The 15,211-nt window shown below is 44.3% G+C and overlaps 1 protein-coding gene across 1 annotated transcript in view; it reads right to left on the bottom strand.

Moving 5' to 3' along the window:
• Positions 1–15,211, bottom strand: part of LOC147122622 (serine/threonine-protein kinase 32B-like) — a 559,191-nt gene that overhangs the window by 210,658 nt on the left and 333,322 nt on the right. The window contains exon 4 of the mRNA XM_086007879.1: positions 5,817–5,990. Coding sequence (XP_085864005.1) covers positions 5,817–5,990 — 174 coding nt within the window. The remainder of the gene's footprint in view (positions 1–5,816; positions 5,991–15,211) is intronic.

The following is a 15,211-nucleotide window of genomic DNA, read 5'->3' as shown; positions in this document are numbered from 1 at the left end:
CACCAGATTCTCCTCCCATATGATGCAACCCACATATCGACTGCGAATGATAAAAGTCATCAACTGTCAGCCTCCTGCAAGCACGAGAACCCTTGATCATAAAAGTTTAATTACATGATTTCAAATGCTAAACTCCCACACTTCCCTTAAACCCATTTGTTACGTATAAAAAAAAAATGATTTATTAAACTGACACAAAGATTTTTAAAAGTTGGCATAAAGAAAGGTCACATTTTAAAAGATAATAAAAAGAAAACTTGCGCTTGTGACAGGCAAGGATAAATCCCTTACTGGTACCTCATTTTGCAAATTGTTTCATGCTCATCTTAGTATTATATACAAAAAAAAGAGATAAATAGCACCATGTCTCATTATTAATTTGAATTGTGTCATAAACACATAAAGTAACTCAATCATGTAAAAGAAGTAGCTGATTTTCGGGGCCATCCACAATTGTCAATATTTTCTTGAGTACAAAGAGTATTCTGGATTGTGCTCTCGCTACAAGCAGAAACACGTATTATAAATGGTCAATCATCATGCCATGCAATAGGCTTTTGGACGAGGGAAGGGGCAAGCTAAAGAGTAACCTTTGTATTTTTGTGGAAAAAATGGCAATTTTGGATAGCTCCTTACAGATGAAAGTAATATGACCAATCTTATCTTACGACGGTCACCTTTAATAGCTGTGGCATACTCACTTTGATCAAAATAGTAAAACCAGTTATAGCATTACAGACTGGACATTTAGGTGTGCAAGATGTTGGAGTGGGTCGTGTCAATTGCTGATGCTACACCATGTTCTGTGCAGAGTGCTTGTAATATGCATATTGAGTGCATATATTTAATTGGAGTTGGAAAACTATAGGCAACGTTACCTTGGAAATCTTCCTCAGACTGTAAAATGTCTTTGTCCTCTGCTCCCACGGCCTCTGGATGTGGGAAACAGCATTCAATTTCCATGCCCCCTCCTGCCGTGCAGGCTGCACAGTTGGTCTCAGAAGAGGACTCCCCTCTGTCCCAAATATGGATACCCTCCTATAGCGCGCCTCTAAAACATCCATTATCATCTCATCAAAGAGAGCAGTTCTGGCACCTGCCCCTTGGTGAGATTCCACAAGCCCGCAACAAGAAGCAGGCAAAACAAACAGCATACGTAGAGAAAGCCAGTTCTTCTTATTCCCCCACCAACATGCAGATGTAATGTTCCTTTGCACTTTGGAAACAGGTAAATTATTTAAATTAGCTGTCCCTGCTGATTCCAACAAGATCAGCTCGCCACTTCACTGGTACAAGTGTTCTTGCGCATGCATCGATCTCCGGGCCATCTTCGGCAGGATTGTGGAATTCCCCTCAGAAGGTTTGGCAAGTAGGAAAACGGAGCAGCTAGCTCGCCAGTGCAGAGGTCAAAGTGCTGGCAGGAGTTGGAGACCATCTCATGACCCAGCATGAAAAGGGACAGTGCCCCAATCAAGATAAGTAGTCCCATTTGAGGAGCAGTGGGCTGCCATCACATTTACTGAGGTAGCACTTAGAAGGAGCACAAGATTGGGTTATAGACCCAATTGGGTCATGCACCATATACTCTCACCAAGGTCAAGCACCAGGGAAGCAGATATTGAAACAAGCACACAGGATAATAAAATAGGGAAATAAACTGGTTGCACCTTCTTTGGAATTTACTGTGTAGATTTATTGTCAGAAGGGAGATATTAATGCTGCGTGGGGCTGGATTACAGACAGGGATGGTAACAAGTGGTAACAAAGCAGAGCATGTTGTTCCTGGGACGAGTATAGTAGGAAGAACACCATAGGACTGTTCTTGCAGGGCCACATTTACAGATTTTAAGAGAAGGTCCTGTCAATCAATGATTGATGCTAGTCTTCCTGGCTATACATCAGCCGTACCCATTTCAGCTTCCTCGTCTGTCAAGGCTGCAGAATGATCCTTCTGGCCCTCTGGCTGAAGGGTTTCCCCTCCATGTATTGCAAATTTACAGCAGGATAGCAGCTGCTAGTGATTTTCAACATGTTTTCATGTTCACAAGCCTATAGAGCAGTGACCAACCTGATCTGTTCAGAGGGTAGAATTTCTGTTTAAACTTGCCAAGTGTACATTCCAGCAGAATTTGGGTGGCATCATGATCCTCATTGTATTTCCTTTTGGCCTCTGTTCACGAATTCCTCACTGGTGTTACTAGCCAGGGTTTCAAGGGGTATATCTGCTTCCCCCCAGCAGCCAGCTGTCCAATCTGCCTGCTCTTTGAAACAGTGCTGGCGAATGGATTGCCGCGTTAGGACGGCATTGCCGCAGCTGCAGAGGTACTGCACATTCACCTACATTATCCCGTCCCTATGGTCTAACACCTGTACATGATGGAATGCAACTTTTTCCTATTCATATATATGAGAGCCTTGATTTCTATATAAGTGCCATCAATGAAGCCATACACCTTAAAAAAAAAAGTCTGCCACTTGGTAAACGTGCTGTGCCCTCTTGTGCTGTTGCCTCCTTTCTATGGGGAAACGGACAAAAGTGTTTTTTCTCTGGCAAACCAAACTTCTGTCACCTGCTTGGTGCGTCGATGCACTGCAGTCTGACTAACATGACAATGGTCTTGATGGCAATTTGAAAGTATCCAGCCACATAAAAATCTGAGGCTGTGGTGAACTTTATAGCAGGTCTGTCCCCGAGCTGGATTTTGTCTGCAGGTTGGGCTCCAGGAGATGGCATAACTAGATGACAGCCTTCCTCCTGAAAGGGAGAGGACGACGGCGGGTCTCCACAGACTGCTGCAAAATGAAGGCGCCTTGGCTGTTGCCATGGCATCGTGCATTTGCCTATATTATTCTACATTGTTCCTGTGGTCCTAAACCTGTCCATTGGTGGAATGAAAGCCTTTCCTATTCATATATCCATGGGGCTGTTGCTGGGAGCCTTGCTGGTTCAATGTTTGCCATCGATGAGGCCCAGCACTTTAAGGAGCCTCGCCACCTGGGAAAAGTGCTGTGGGCTCTTGTGCTGCAAGTGTGCCTGGGTTGGAATATTTGAGTTCTGGGACAAGTTCATGCAGACTTCTAAGATGCAAGCATATTTCTTCCCTCTGCCTTTACTCCTCTTCCTCTAAGTCTACAACAGCCAGTGAAAGGCCCAGCGAAATGGCTATGTTGATTAGTGTAATTACAGCTAAGGTTTGCAGCTGCTGGCAACAATAATGCTGTGGCTGCAGATCTGCGGACAGGGAGTCCTATTTTGCGGAGTCAGCAGCAAACAGAATAATAAAGCAATGCGAAAAAAAAATGCAGCAACAGCAGTATGAAAAGTCAAGCAATAAACTAAATTACAACATGGTACAAAGCTCTTAGTCTCAGCTTTAGAATCCAAGGTCTCAAGCAAGCAGCACTGATGCTCGTATTTTGCACTAATGAACAATGCTAAGAGATCAGAAAACTCATGGAATTCATTGAGGCACCTTTTTGAATAACACTGAATGAAATTTGGGGGTATAATGCGGCGCATGCATGCTCAATGCAACATCCAAAAAAACAAAAACATTTTAGAATCACAGAATTCAACACCTAGCAAAAGCAGTTGTCCAATTTGATGAGATGCATGCATGGGTGTACTCTCTGTAAATATCTGTAACTACACTACTCTCTGAGTGCACCATTAGGGAAACAGCCTTATTGTCTTCTCATTATGTCCAATGTCATTACTACAATATCAGCCCGATAGCTTACAAAGTTTTCTAACAGCAAAATCACTTTACTAATGTTGTCATTTTGGTTGACGACTTACTGAATACAATTTTACGAAATGGAAGTGCTCCAAAAGCATTTGAATATCATGGGTTTCTGCATCATCTAGAATCGAACAACATGCCATTGTTATTGCCTATATCTAACCATGTTAGTGTGGAGCACTGGGGCTGTATAATGAAGTACTTCTACCACAAATTTGATCTTTATTTAAATAATACCTGACAGCATTTTCATTGCCTAAATAGAACATACAACAGCAAGATGTAAAAATCAAAAGTATTCTACTTATAATTTGCTGATGCAATGTACTTTACCTTTATTGCTTTAGGGTTGCGAAGTTGAATTACTTATTCATTATGGCTTCAATACCCTGCTGTTACATATCCTTTATTTACATCTTGGAATTTTGTTTCAACAGGTGTATGTTCTGTCCTGTTTTTTTTTCCATTAAAGAGTGTTCCAGTTCATTTTTCAGAATTTAGGTCTCAAATTAATTAAGTGCTTATTGAAAACCATCCTGAGAGCAACTGTTTCTTGGCCAAATAAGAGCATGTTTGTAAATAGAGTCATAACGGCACAGAAGGAGGCCATTCGGCCCATCGAGTCCGTGCCGGCTCTCTGTAGGGCAATCCAGTCAGTCCCATTCCGCTGCTCTATTCCCCTAGCCCTGCAAGTTTATTTCCCTCGTGCCTATCCAGTCTCCCCTTGAAAACATTGAGTGTCTCCGCTTCCACCACTTCCGTCTCACTGCATAAAAATGTTTTTCCTCACATCCCCCCGTATCTCTTGCCCAAAACCTTAAATCTGTGTCCCCTAGTCCTTGTACCATCAACTAGTGGGAACAGCCATTCCCCATCTAGCTTATCCAAACCCGTCATAATCTTGTACACCACTATCAAATCACTCCTCAACCTCCTTTGCTCTAATGAAAACAAATCCAGCATCTCCAACCTGTCCTTGTAGCTAAGATCCCCATCCCCGGAACCATTCTGGTAAATCTCCTCTGCACCCTCTCAAGTGCCTTCACATCCTTCCTAAAGTGTGGTGACCAGAACTGAATGCAATACTCCAGTTGTGGCCTAACCAGCGCTTTATAAAGGTTCAGCATAACTTCTCTACTTTTGTACTCAATACTTCTATTTATGAAGCCCAATATCCCATATACTTTGCTAACCACTCTCTCAATATGTCCTGCCACCTTCAGGGACCTATGCACATTAACTCCCAGGTCCCTCTGTCCTTGCACACTCTTTAAAACTGTGCCATTAGGTGTATATTGCCTCTCCCTGTTCCTTCTGCCAAAATGCATCACCTCACACTTCTCTGTATTAAATTCCATCTGGGACTTGTCTGCCCATTCTGCTAGCCTTTCTATGTCCTGTTGCAGTCGATTGGTATCATCCTCACTGTTTTTAAATACTAAAATGTTCCCAATCCTGTGTGCGTGGAGCCTAATGTGTGCGCAGATAAGGAAAGTTCTTAGAAATCTTGAGACTCAACTGAGTATTACCAATAAAGTAGACCTTTTTAATCCCTGTAAGGTATACCTGGTTCTTCCTTAATGGACTTCCTGGATAAAGTCTTTATATGGTAGATGTATACCTAATAGAATATTTCACTACTAACTAGCATTTAGTTCACTTGTAAGAAAGACTACAAACTATTCACACCTCTGCCACTCAATTTTTTCCACAGTTGTAAAATCAATCAAATAATTCACTATTAGTAGTGAAAAGACTTCCACTTATGTTCACAGTCTATTTCAATATACATCTAGAAAGATAATTCAACAAAATTATATGTTAAACCAGTTCTGTTAAAGAAAATTGTTTTACATACTTTTTGCATGTTTAGAAATTTATAATCTCTCCATCATTAGCACATTTCCTTGACGAGTACATTACTTTAAACCAACAGATCTGTTATCTGCTCTATCACTCATTATAAAGTTTTTGATGAGCATGGAGGATCCTGGATATTTGTGTCTGATCTTCATGAAAACTAATTCAACAAGGATAGGCAGCTTTTAACTATATATTTCAAATGTTACTAACCTGTGGATGATATGGTAGCTCTGCAGGTAGTCCAGGGCTAATGCCAGCTCACAGACATAGAGTTTCACTGCTTCTTCCTTGAAATGTACATTTTGCTGTAAATGATAGCGTAAATCTCCACCTAGCAAAAGATCTACCACCATAAACATGTCTTCCTCATCTTGGAATGAGTACCTGAAAGAAAAGACACTTCTTTTAAAGTAAGAATGTGTACAGTAAGCTCTAAGAGAAAAATCAGAGCCCAACTCTGTGCCAGCAATTAAGATTTCCCTGTCGGTGCGGATCATCTGTCAAGTCAGAACTTGACAGATCGCAAGTTCAGGATTTTGTGATGCATGATCCCTATCTTGCGGTCCATTTCAAAGGCGGTATGACGGCATACTCTCAGCGTATGCGGTCATACCCACCGAAAAATCTGGCCTCTTAACTGTACCTATACCATAACTTATAACTGTACCACCTGAGATTAGATAGATATCATACAATGGGATTACACCACTAGCGATCATATAGCAACTCTATATCATTATGGACTGGATACATAACACATGCTGAAACTTGACCACCAGAGACTGAGTAAGTGCCACATACTGCTATTCCTCCAAGGGATGGATAAGTATCACCTACCAGCACTCCATCAACACAGAATTGAAAATTAGCACATATCAATGCTAAAAACCAAGGGCTAAATAAGTACCTCATACCAGCAGGAATCCCCAAGGACGGGATAGAATATCACATGCCAATGCCAGGGATTGGCTGCGTACCACATTAGTTCCCCAATGATTGAATGCTGAATCTGGCCCTGCCTTTATCCGATGTAACATACTTCCAGCTAACGATCAAGTGCAAGGGTTCTAGCTGGTTTTTCTTTTCTCTAACCCAGGGATGTTGAGACCAATAGTATTGTTCTATTCTTGTTGTCACAGAGATTTTCTAATTCAGTACAGACCAGGGATTTAATCTGAAACTTTCCTGTATGTCTCAGTATCGTACCATATTGTGCATTTACCCACTAAGCCATCAAGGAAGCTTTAACTTTTGCTGTTTATTCTCTGAAACCTTTCTAATGCTGTGTTTGTTTGGAGAGCATAAATAGACAAAATAATCTCGCCAATGTTTTATACTCAGATCTGTACACTAAAGGTCAACTTACTAATCTATTTCCTTTGGCATTTTTTTTAATGCATTCATTCATGGGATGTGGCCGTCACTGCAAGGCCAGCATTTATTGCCCATCCCTAATTGCCCTCGAGAAGGTGGTGTTGAGCTGCCTTATACAACTGAGTGGCTAGGCCTTTTCAGAGGGCAGTTAAGAGTCAACCACATTGCCGTGAGTCTGGATTCACATATAGGCAAAAAACCGGGTAAGGACAGCAGATTTCATTCCACTAAAGTGGCATTAGTGAACCAGATGGGTTTTTACAACAGTCCAGTAGTTTCATGATCACCATTTTCATTCCAGATTTATTTAATTAATTGAATTTAAATTTCCCAGCTGCCATGGTGGGATTCAGAAGATAGGAGCAGGAGTAGGCCATTCGGCCCCTCGAGCCTGCTCCGCCATTCAATGCGATCATGGCTGATCATCCAAACTCAGTACCCTGTCCCTGCCTTCTCCCCATATCCCTTGATCCCTTTAGCCTTAAGAAATATATCTAACTCCTTCTTGAATATATTTAAAGAATTGGCCTCAACTGCCTTCTGTGGTAGAGAATTCCATAGGTTCACCACTCTCTGGGTGAAGAAATTCCTCCACATCTCTGTCCTAAATGGCTTACCCCTTATCCTTAGACTGTGACCCCTGGTTCTGGACTCCTTTGAACTCATGCCTCACAGATCATTAGTCCAGGCCTCTGGCTTACTAGCCTAGTAACATAACCACTATGCTACCGTACCCCATGGTATGGTACAGCATTTGGACAACCAGCACCACTAAACCAGTTTCTTGATACACTTTATTTAGTGGTTGTATCCATTGTTATCTTCAGCACCAATACACATTATCCTACATTTTTAAATATTAAGGTGTTCCACATTTATTAAAAATAGCACAGATGGGAATTTAATGCAAACTGGTTAGCCAGGGTGCTAAAAATAGCACATAGGAACTGCCACCCCCAAATGTTACTTGCTATTTGCCCAGATGTAAAGGGGGTGTCTTTTAACTTACCGCCGGCATGTAAAACTGGTGTTGCAGGTCGAATACCCGTTATAGAAACAGTCCAATTTTACTTTTCACTGAGCAGAATCGAGCCGTTTCTATAACGGGCACCTGACCTGCAACGTCAGTTTTACACTCCTGTGTAATTTGAAAATGATCCCCAAAGTGTCCATAAATTGGTTGCCTTTCCGTCTTGTCATACGCTAAATTACAATGAAGAAACATCAGAAATATTTTTCTCTCTGTAAAGAAAGACAATTGTTGTTCATGCTAGCTAAACAGGAATGGAATTGTGGTATTAATGTTGGTGTTGGACTTAACGAATTTCATGTATAGCTAAGTGATGATATGTTACAATAATTACTGCTTATGTGTTGGGTAAAAAAGGAGAGTTGTATGCCCCCACTTTTCGTTGTGCCCCCAGTACCATCGACCTGCTATCTTACTGAATGATGGAGGGAAAGTGAACTTTTCAACATGACTACAGGTATGATACCATCTCCTACTGTTTCTTTACCTGTGGTTAAATTTCTTTCCGCTTTCTAAAAGCTCGGAGATCAACTTCGTACAAAATCTCTTCGATATACGATTCTCATACAAGATTAAGCATGTGACGCAATCAAGATTATCAATGATAAGCTCCATCTTCAATTTGCAACACATGTGCATGGGATGGTATCAGCCAAGCAGAACAGTGAAGTCCTCACTGAAAGCTGAATTTCTGTTAGAACTGTGTCTTGTCAGGGATAGCGATCCCTTGCTGATAAAATGTGGCTCTACCGAGGCTTCAAAACAGTGATTTCCTCTTGGAATATTACACAATTTTGCCACTCGAATGCCAACTCATAAGACTGGAGTTGTGATTTCACGGATACTGAAAGGATTACCTAGAAATCTCCAATAAATAGAATTTTTATCAAAATCTTTGAGTAAGATTCACCAGCTCCAGAACAGTTTATAAACATTCTTCCAGATGTCAAGTTTAAAGCTGTACTCATTTAACCCTGTTACTAACGGAAATGATATTTTGAAATTACTTGGCAAACATACATAATCTAGATTGAATCTTGAATAAATACATATCAATATTACAACAAAGAATTCTCTGCTAAAAAATACATACAACATGTATTTTGCTATAGTGAAAAGATTTAAAAGCCACTGTTAGTTAAGGGGAGGTGGGGGGCAGCTATTTATTTTAAACACATTTTCCTAGTGAATTTCATTCATGTACAATATAACTGAGATGTCAGCTTTTATAAACCTAGGTAATAGAAAATTATTTGGGGGCAATTATGTGCGTTTTGCATAATTTAACAGTTTTAATTTAGCTGTTGATTTCGAAGATTCATTTTTCCAAAACAAGCTAACATAAAATAAACCTTAAATATTGATTGTGGTGCAGATTAATCACTCACCAAAGGGATGCCCTTGTAAAGTGTAGCAAGGGAATCTGTGTAATTCCTTACACTAACTAAGCAAAGTAATTCTACCTTTGTGAACTTCTTACCAGCTTAAAAATGTGAAGGTAAATTGAAAACAAGAGCACACCAGATTGCATTCTACAGCAAATCAGAAACGTTCCTCGTCTGTGGGGCTCGATTTTACCAGGCCCGAGGAGGCGGGATTGGAGGCGTGTGAGGTGTTAAAATCGCAAAAACTGGCGGGCGGGCCCGATCCCGCCTCCATCCCGCCTCCGAGCAATTTTCCCACATGCGAGTTTTCTGACCCCGTCTCCATCCCGCCTCCAAGAGGCGGGATAGGCCCTTAAGGCCCTTAACAACCAGTTAAGTGCCTCTATAATCCCATTTTGAGAGGCCTTTCTGATTTTAACAGTTTTCCCACTTGCTGCACACCTCCTCTGAAACACGCCAGTGAAACCTGGCGGCAGCACAAGTGGATTGCTTACTAACAGCTACAGCTCCACCATTAAAAAGGAGTTTTCACCTATCATCATTTGCAGGTGGCAGAACTTTGTTGTCTCAGGTCTTTGGGGAACTTTTAACAGGCCTACTCATTGTTGTGGAAGTTTGGAGCCTGACACCCATCTCCAATGTGACCTCCTGGGAAACCCCTCTCCCCACCTTGAATGAGCGCTTCCTCAACTGAGGTATATACCAGAAGAATGGAAACCATTTATTTCCTTTCCTCCTGGACATCAGATTCGGTAGAAGACCAGCTGCGGCAGCAGCAGAACCCTGAACAACAGCAGCACCAACAGCAGGAGCAACAGCAGGAGCTCCAAGCTGCTGCTCACCCATCTGAAGCTGCACAGACCAGAAGGCACCAGCGCATGGAAGCCCGTCGGCGCAGGAGATACCCCCCAAACAGGGTCTACAGACAGAGGATCAGCTACCTAAACATGACTAAGCAGCAGTGCTAAAGGAGGCTCAGACTTTCACGAGAGGTAGTAGGTGACATCTGTGCAATGCTGCAGCAAGACCTGGAGCCCTTATCAGTGGCCGTCAAAGTCACCACCGCACTCAACTTTTTTGCTTCAGGCTCATTCCAGGGATCAGCAGCAGACATCAGCGGTGTCTCCCAGGCGGCCGCACACACTTGCATCACGCAGGTAACCGATGCCCTTTTTGCCATCATGCACAATCACATCCATTTCTCCAAGGATCAAGCCAGTGTAACTGCGCATGCGGTTCGGTTTGAGAATCTGGCAGGCTTTGCAAGGCTGCAGGGCGTCGTTGACTGCACACATGTGGCCCTTAAGGCACCCCATCACAATCCAGGTATTTTTGTCAACCGCAAGGGCTTCCACTCCTTCAACGAACAGCTGGTGTGTGACCACAAGAAGGACATTTTGCATGTTTGTGCCAAGTACCCTGGCAGTTACCATGACTCCTTCATCCTGCGCCAGTCTAGTGTGCCTCTGCTCTTCAGTCCACCAGACCAACTTAACGGATGGCTACTTAGAGACAAGGGCTATCCCCTGAAGATGTGGCTAATGACGCCATTGAGGCGGCCATCCAACAAAGCTGAGGAGCGCTACAACTCGAGCCACATTTCCACCAGATCCATAATCAAGCACACCATCGGCTTGCTGAAGATGCGCTTCAGATGCCTGGATAGATCAGTTGGAGCCCTGCAGTACTCAGCAGCCAGGGTCTCCAGAATCATCTTGGTTTGCTGTGCACTTCACAACATGGCACAGCATCGTGGCTTGCAGATGCCTGAGGAACAAGTGGCTCATCACATAGCCTCCTCAGATGAGGAGGAGGAGGAGAGCGACAATGACCAGCTTGCAGAGGCCCATCAACCAGCGCCAGCAGCATGCGAGCACATTGCTGGCCGGGATGCAAGGCACGCACTCATCTTGGCCAGATTTGCTTAGCCTAGCCAATCAAGCACTTTTGCCTCGCAGCTTCTTACCAGAGCATCGACAATGGCCAAGAACCTGCAGTTCCTACCACTTTGACACCATACTGACAATTGCAAGTCATTCTAAGCCCTCAATGTGGAAGTCCCATTAGCGATATGACACACGCCACAACTGCAACAGTTGACATCAGAATTTTTAATGACAATAACCAACTGATGGGTTTTCAACATTAAACATAACATTTCACCCAAGTGACTACCCTTGTGACTACTCGTGCATTATCTTCCTCTTATGCGTGCTCCTACGTGGTGCTTCCCCTGTGGCTTCAGCAGATGTGGAGGCCCCTTGCTCACTTTCTTGCTGCTCCTGTCTCGACACCTTTGGCAGGCGTCCTCTGGGCTTGCGAACCAGTGAGGGCTCGGCAACAGTCTGCTGCTCCTGCGGCTGTGCAGGGGTTGAGACGCCGATCTCAGTTGGGTGGGGACTCTGGTGAGGCTCTGACTGAGGGCTCTGCAGTGGCATGGTCGTGTGAGCGCTTGGAGAGGAGCCCCCACTTCCTTGTTGTATGCCACCAACATCCCTCTCATGAGTCAGCCCCACTTCAGAGCTAGCAAGTGGCTTGAGAGCACCTTGCTGCAATTCAGGAGGGCCATGAGGACCCGTTTCTGTACTGGAAGTCCTACTCCCGAGGACTTGCCTGAAGGTTTGGTTTGTTTGCTCAAGAGCTGACCATTGCTCCTCAAGAGATGTCAGTCTATTCTGAACAAATACCATGTTTTCCATACCCTGGCAACTAAGCTCCTCCATGGACGTAGTCATCCTCTCCTCTACCATAGCCATCCTCTCCTCTACCGTAGCCAGCCTTACCATGGAAGTAGCCATCCTTTCCACGGAGGTTGCCATCCTTTCCGTGGTGATGCGTTCATGCGCCAACGCCTCCACAAAGGCTCTGCTCAGGTTAGCGATGGACTCCTCCATTCGCTCCACACTCGCAGCGACCCTGGAGACAAAACCTGCCAGAGACTCCTGCACCTCTTCCTGGAGTTCTAGCACCGCTCTTCTTCTGGATGGACCCAGAGGCACAGGGTCGACATGCAGCTGAGCCAAGCTGGCAGAGTCCTGCGCCCTCCGACGAGGACTCTCCACTGCTGTCCCTGTCTCCACCATCTGCTGATGCTCACTTGTGAGCAGTGATACACCAAGTGACAACACTGCACTATCTCGCGAAGGCACCACTGAGGTGTGAGTGTCTGCGCTAGTGCTGGGTGCGCTGAATTCTGCTGACGCTGTGCCTCAGAGGTTGCAGCTTCCTCTGAGGAGTCTGGAGGCTCAGGCTGTTCCTCCTGGATAAAGAGGATGGGGGCTTTCGATGGTCCTGTGGGGGAGTAGAGGAAAGAGTAAGAGATGTGAGGCCATGGTTACATGCACATTGAATATTGCAGATGATCAAAAGTCAATCTGTTAGAGCATCAGAATCATTATCAGTGACTCATGCAATGTCAATGAGAGAGATGATAAACTATTCTGTCACCAGCTTGCTCTGATGCACCCGTCTGTCCGTCCCCCTCTTGCGCATCCTCCTCCTCTCCCACGATCTCCAGGGTCGCCTTCTCCCAGGGGGTGAGCTGGGCTACTGAGGGTGGCCCTCCTCCTGTCCTCGCTTTTTCCCTCTTATTGTGAGCTCTCTTTTCCTGCAATGAGGGAGACAAGTGGAGTTTGAGTGAGAATGAAGGAGTGAGTGTAGAGAATCCATATCATTGATGGTTAGAAGGAGACAAAGGTGGAGTGAGGTGGCAAGACCAAGGGCCCTCCCTGTGTGTTGTAAGTTGTTTTCATAGCATCACAGCGATAGGGAGTGTGGGCTGCATAGTCGAATAGTTAGGTCAATGTGACCATAGAGAGAGGGAATGGGTAAGGGTGCAGGGATGTCAGTGTCAAGTGGGATGTGGAGGAAGAGGTTGGTAAAGCTGAATGCTGGTGAGGAAAGGCAATGGGGATCAGATTGAGGGTGATGGGAAAGTCATACTCACTTTTCCAGTGCGCAGAAGGTCATGAAACCTCTTCCTGCACTGCAGCCAGGTTCTGCGGCGCATAGACAAAGAGTTGACCTCCTGGACTACTTGCATCTGCGCAGCTTTTGTCTGCTGGGGAGGCTTCTTCCTCCCTGAGGAAGGGAAGAGCACCTCCTTATTTCCTCTTGCTCCCTCCACCAGAGCTTGCAGGGTGGCATCATCCAACCTTGGTGCAGGCTTTGGCCTACTGCTGGACATATTGGCTGGAGGAATCTCTCACAGGAAACGGCATAAGGTTTGCAGTCTGCAGAAGAAGCAAGGCTGCTTGCAGGCCTTAAATCCAGCAGCATTGATGACGTCATCGGAGGCGACTTTCAGGATGGAAAGACTAAGTGGGCCAGGGGTTCCCACACGCTGGAAATCAATTGCCCAATTGGGAGAAAATCGCATATTTTTCCCAAATTGGAGTCGGGTGGCTAACACGAAAAGCGGCTGACACGCCCCCAGCCTGCCCCAATGGCAAAATCGAGCCCGTGGGCTCTAAAGCAACAACTTTTTTGCCCAATATTACAACTAATCTGTGTCTCGCTCCCACATAACATGAGTGAAAGGAAATCAGCAAAAAACAAAAATTGCTTATTAGGACCTTGTTGCAGGACTATCCTGAGAAACTCATACAGAATTGCATTTGCGGAATATCTGTGAAAAGCAAGTCCTGAACTTACATCCAGAATTGAAGTTAGTGAAATGAAAGAGGCACAAGATTTTAAAGTAACAGCTCAATTATAATTTACAAAGGAAATGTATAACTGAATCAATTGTACCAATATGTAACAACAGGAAGAAAATGCAGTAATGGGACTGGGCAACTGAATCACAACTATTATGTCTTACTTATAAAGAAATGACACGTTATAGACTGTACCCAACATTTTAGAAAGTGTTGTAGCTCAACCTTTAGAGTATTGATGAATTAATACTCTAATTATTTTCAGGGAATAAAATAGCTATTTGGGAATGTGCTGCAGAACTTCTTAGTAATTTGAACCAGTCACGACTCTAATAGTGTTCAATACACTCATGTCTTTTCCCTTTCTAGTCTCTGCCACCCAGACACTGATCTCGACTAGAAACTAATAATCAACAATGCAGTTGATGTTGCTTTACCGTGAGACAACTGAACTGCCTTTTTAACCCCTGTGATTTGTTTTTTTTAGTTAACCCTAGCTACTAAATGTTTACATTGTAGGAATGTTTAGTTCCTATCCAAAAGACTGAGGTCCACTCAGGCGATCAAATAAACGAGGTTTAATGAAAACTAACAGAGTTTAACGGATAACTACAGGAGAACATCGAATATAGGTCTAGTCAGTTCAGAGGCTCCATGAGGACTGCTAGGGCGGTCCCGTGGCTGACGTCATGACATCATCACATTTTTCCCGCCGGTGGGGGATCACGTGATGAACGGCGTGACGTCATCGTGTTTACCTGCGCTATTAAAGTGATCGCGCTCTGTACAAGTAAACAGTGAAAACAAAGATACAGACTCAGGCTGTAGCTAACATATTATTAAAGGGAATTATATACAATTGATTGGAGTCCCTTAGTGGCTGCGCCACATGCGCCCCCCCAGAATTGTCTTTAATAGCAAAAGTAAAACGGCGAGGAGGCCTGACAAGCCTGTCAGATCGACTTCTGTAGCCTTGAAGTGGAAGCTGATGGACGGCTGGCGAGCTGGCGGGCGGTTGCGTTTGATCTGGCACGGCGACTGTGGGCGGTCGGCCACGTTTCGGCGGTTGTGCGATCTCGACTGGGCGGTCAAGGTCCAAGTGAGCCGGCTTCAACCGGTCAACCGAAATGTGGTCCGGTTTACCTCCGACATCGACTG

Source organism: Somniosus microcephalus, chromosome 2 (genome assembly GCF_052327205.1).
Source record: "Somniosus microcephalus isolate GS21.2 chromosome 2, FLI_Smic_1.0, whole genome shotgun sequence".
Lineage (NCBI taxonomy): Eukaryota > Metazoa > Chordata > Chondrichthyes > Squaliformes > Somniosidae > Somniosus > Somniosus microcephalus.
This window is presented reverse-complemented; position numbering and strand designations above follow the sequence as displayed.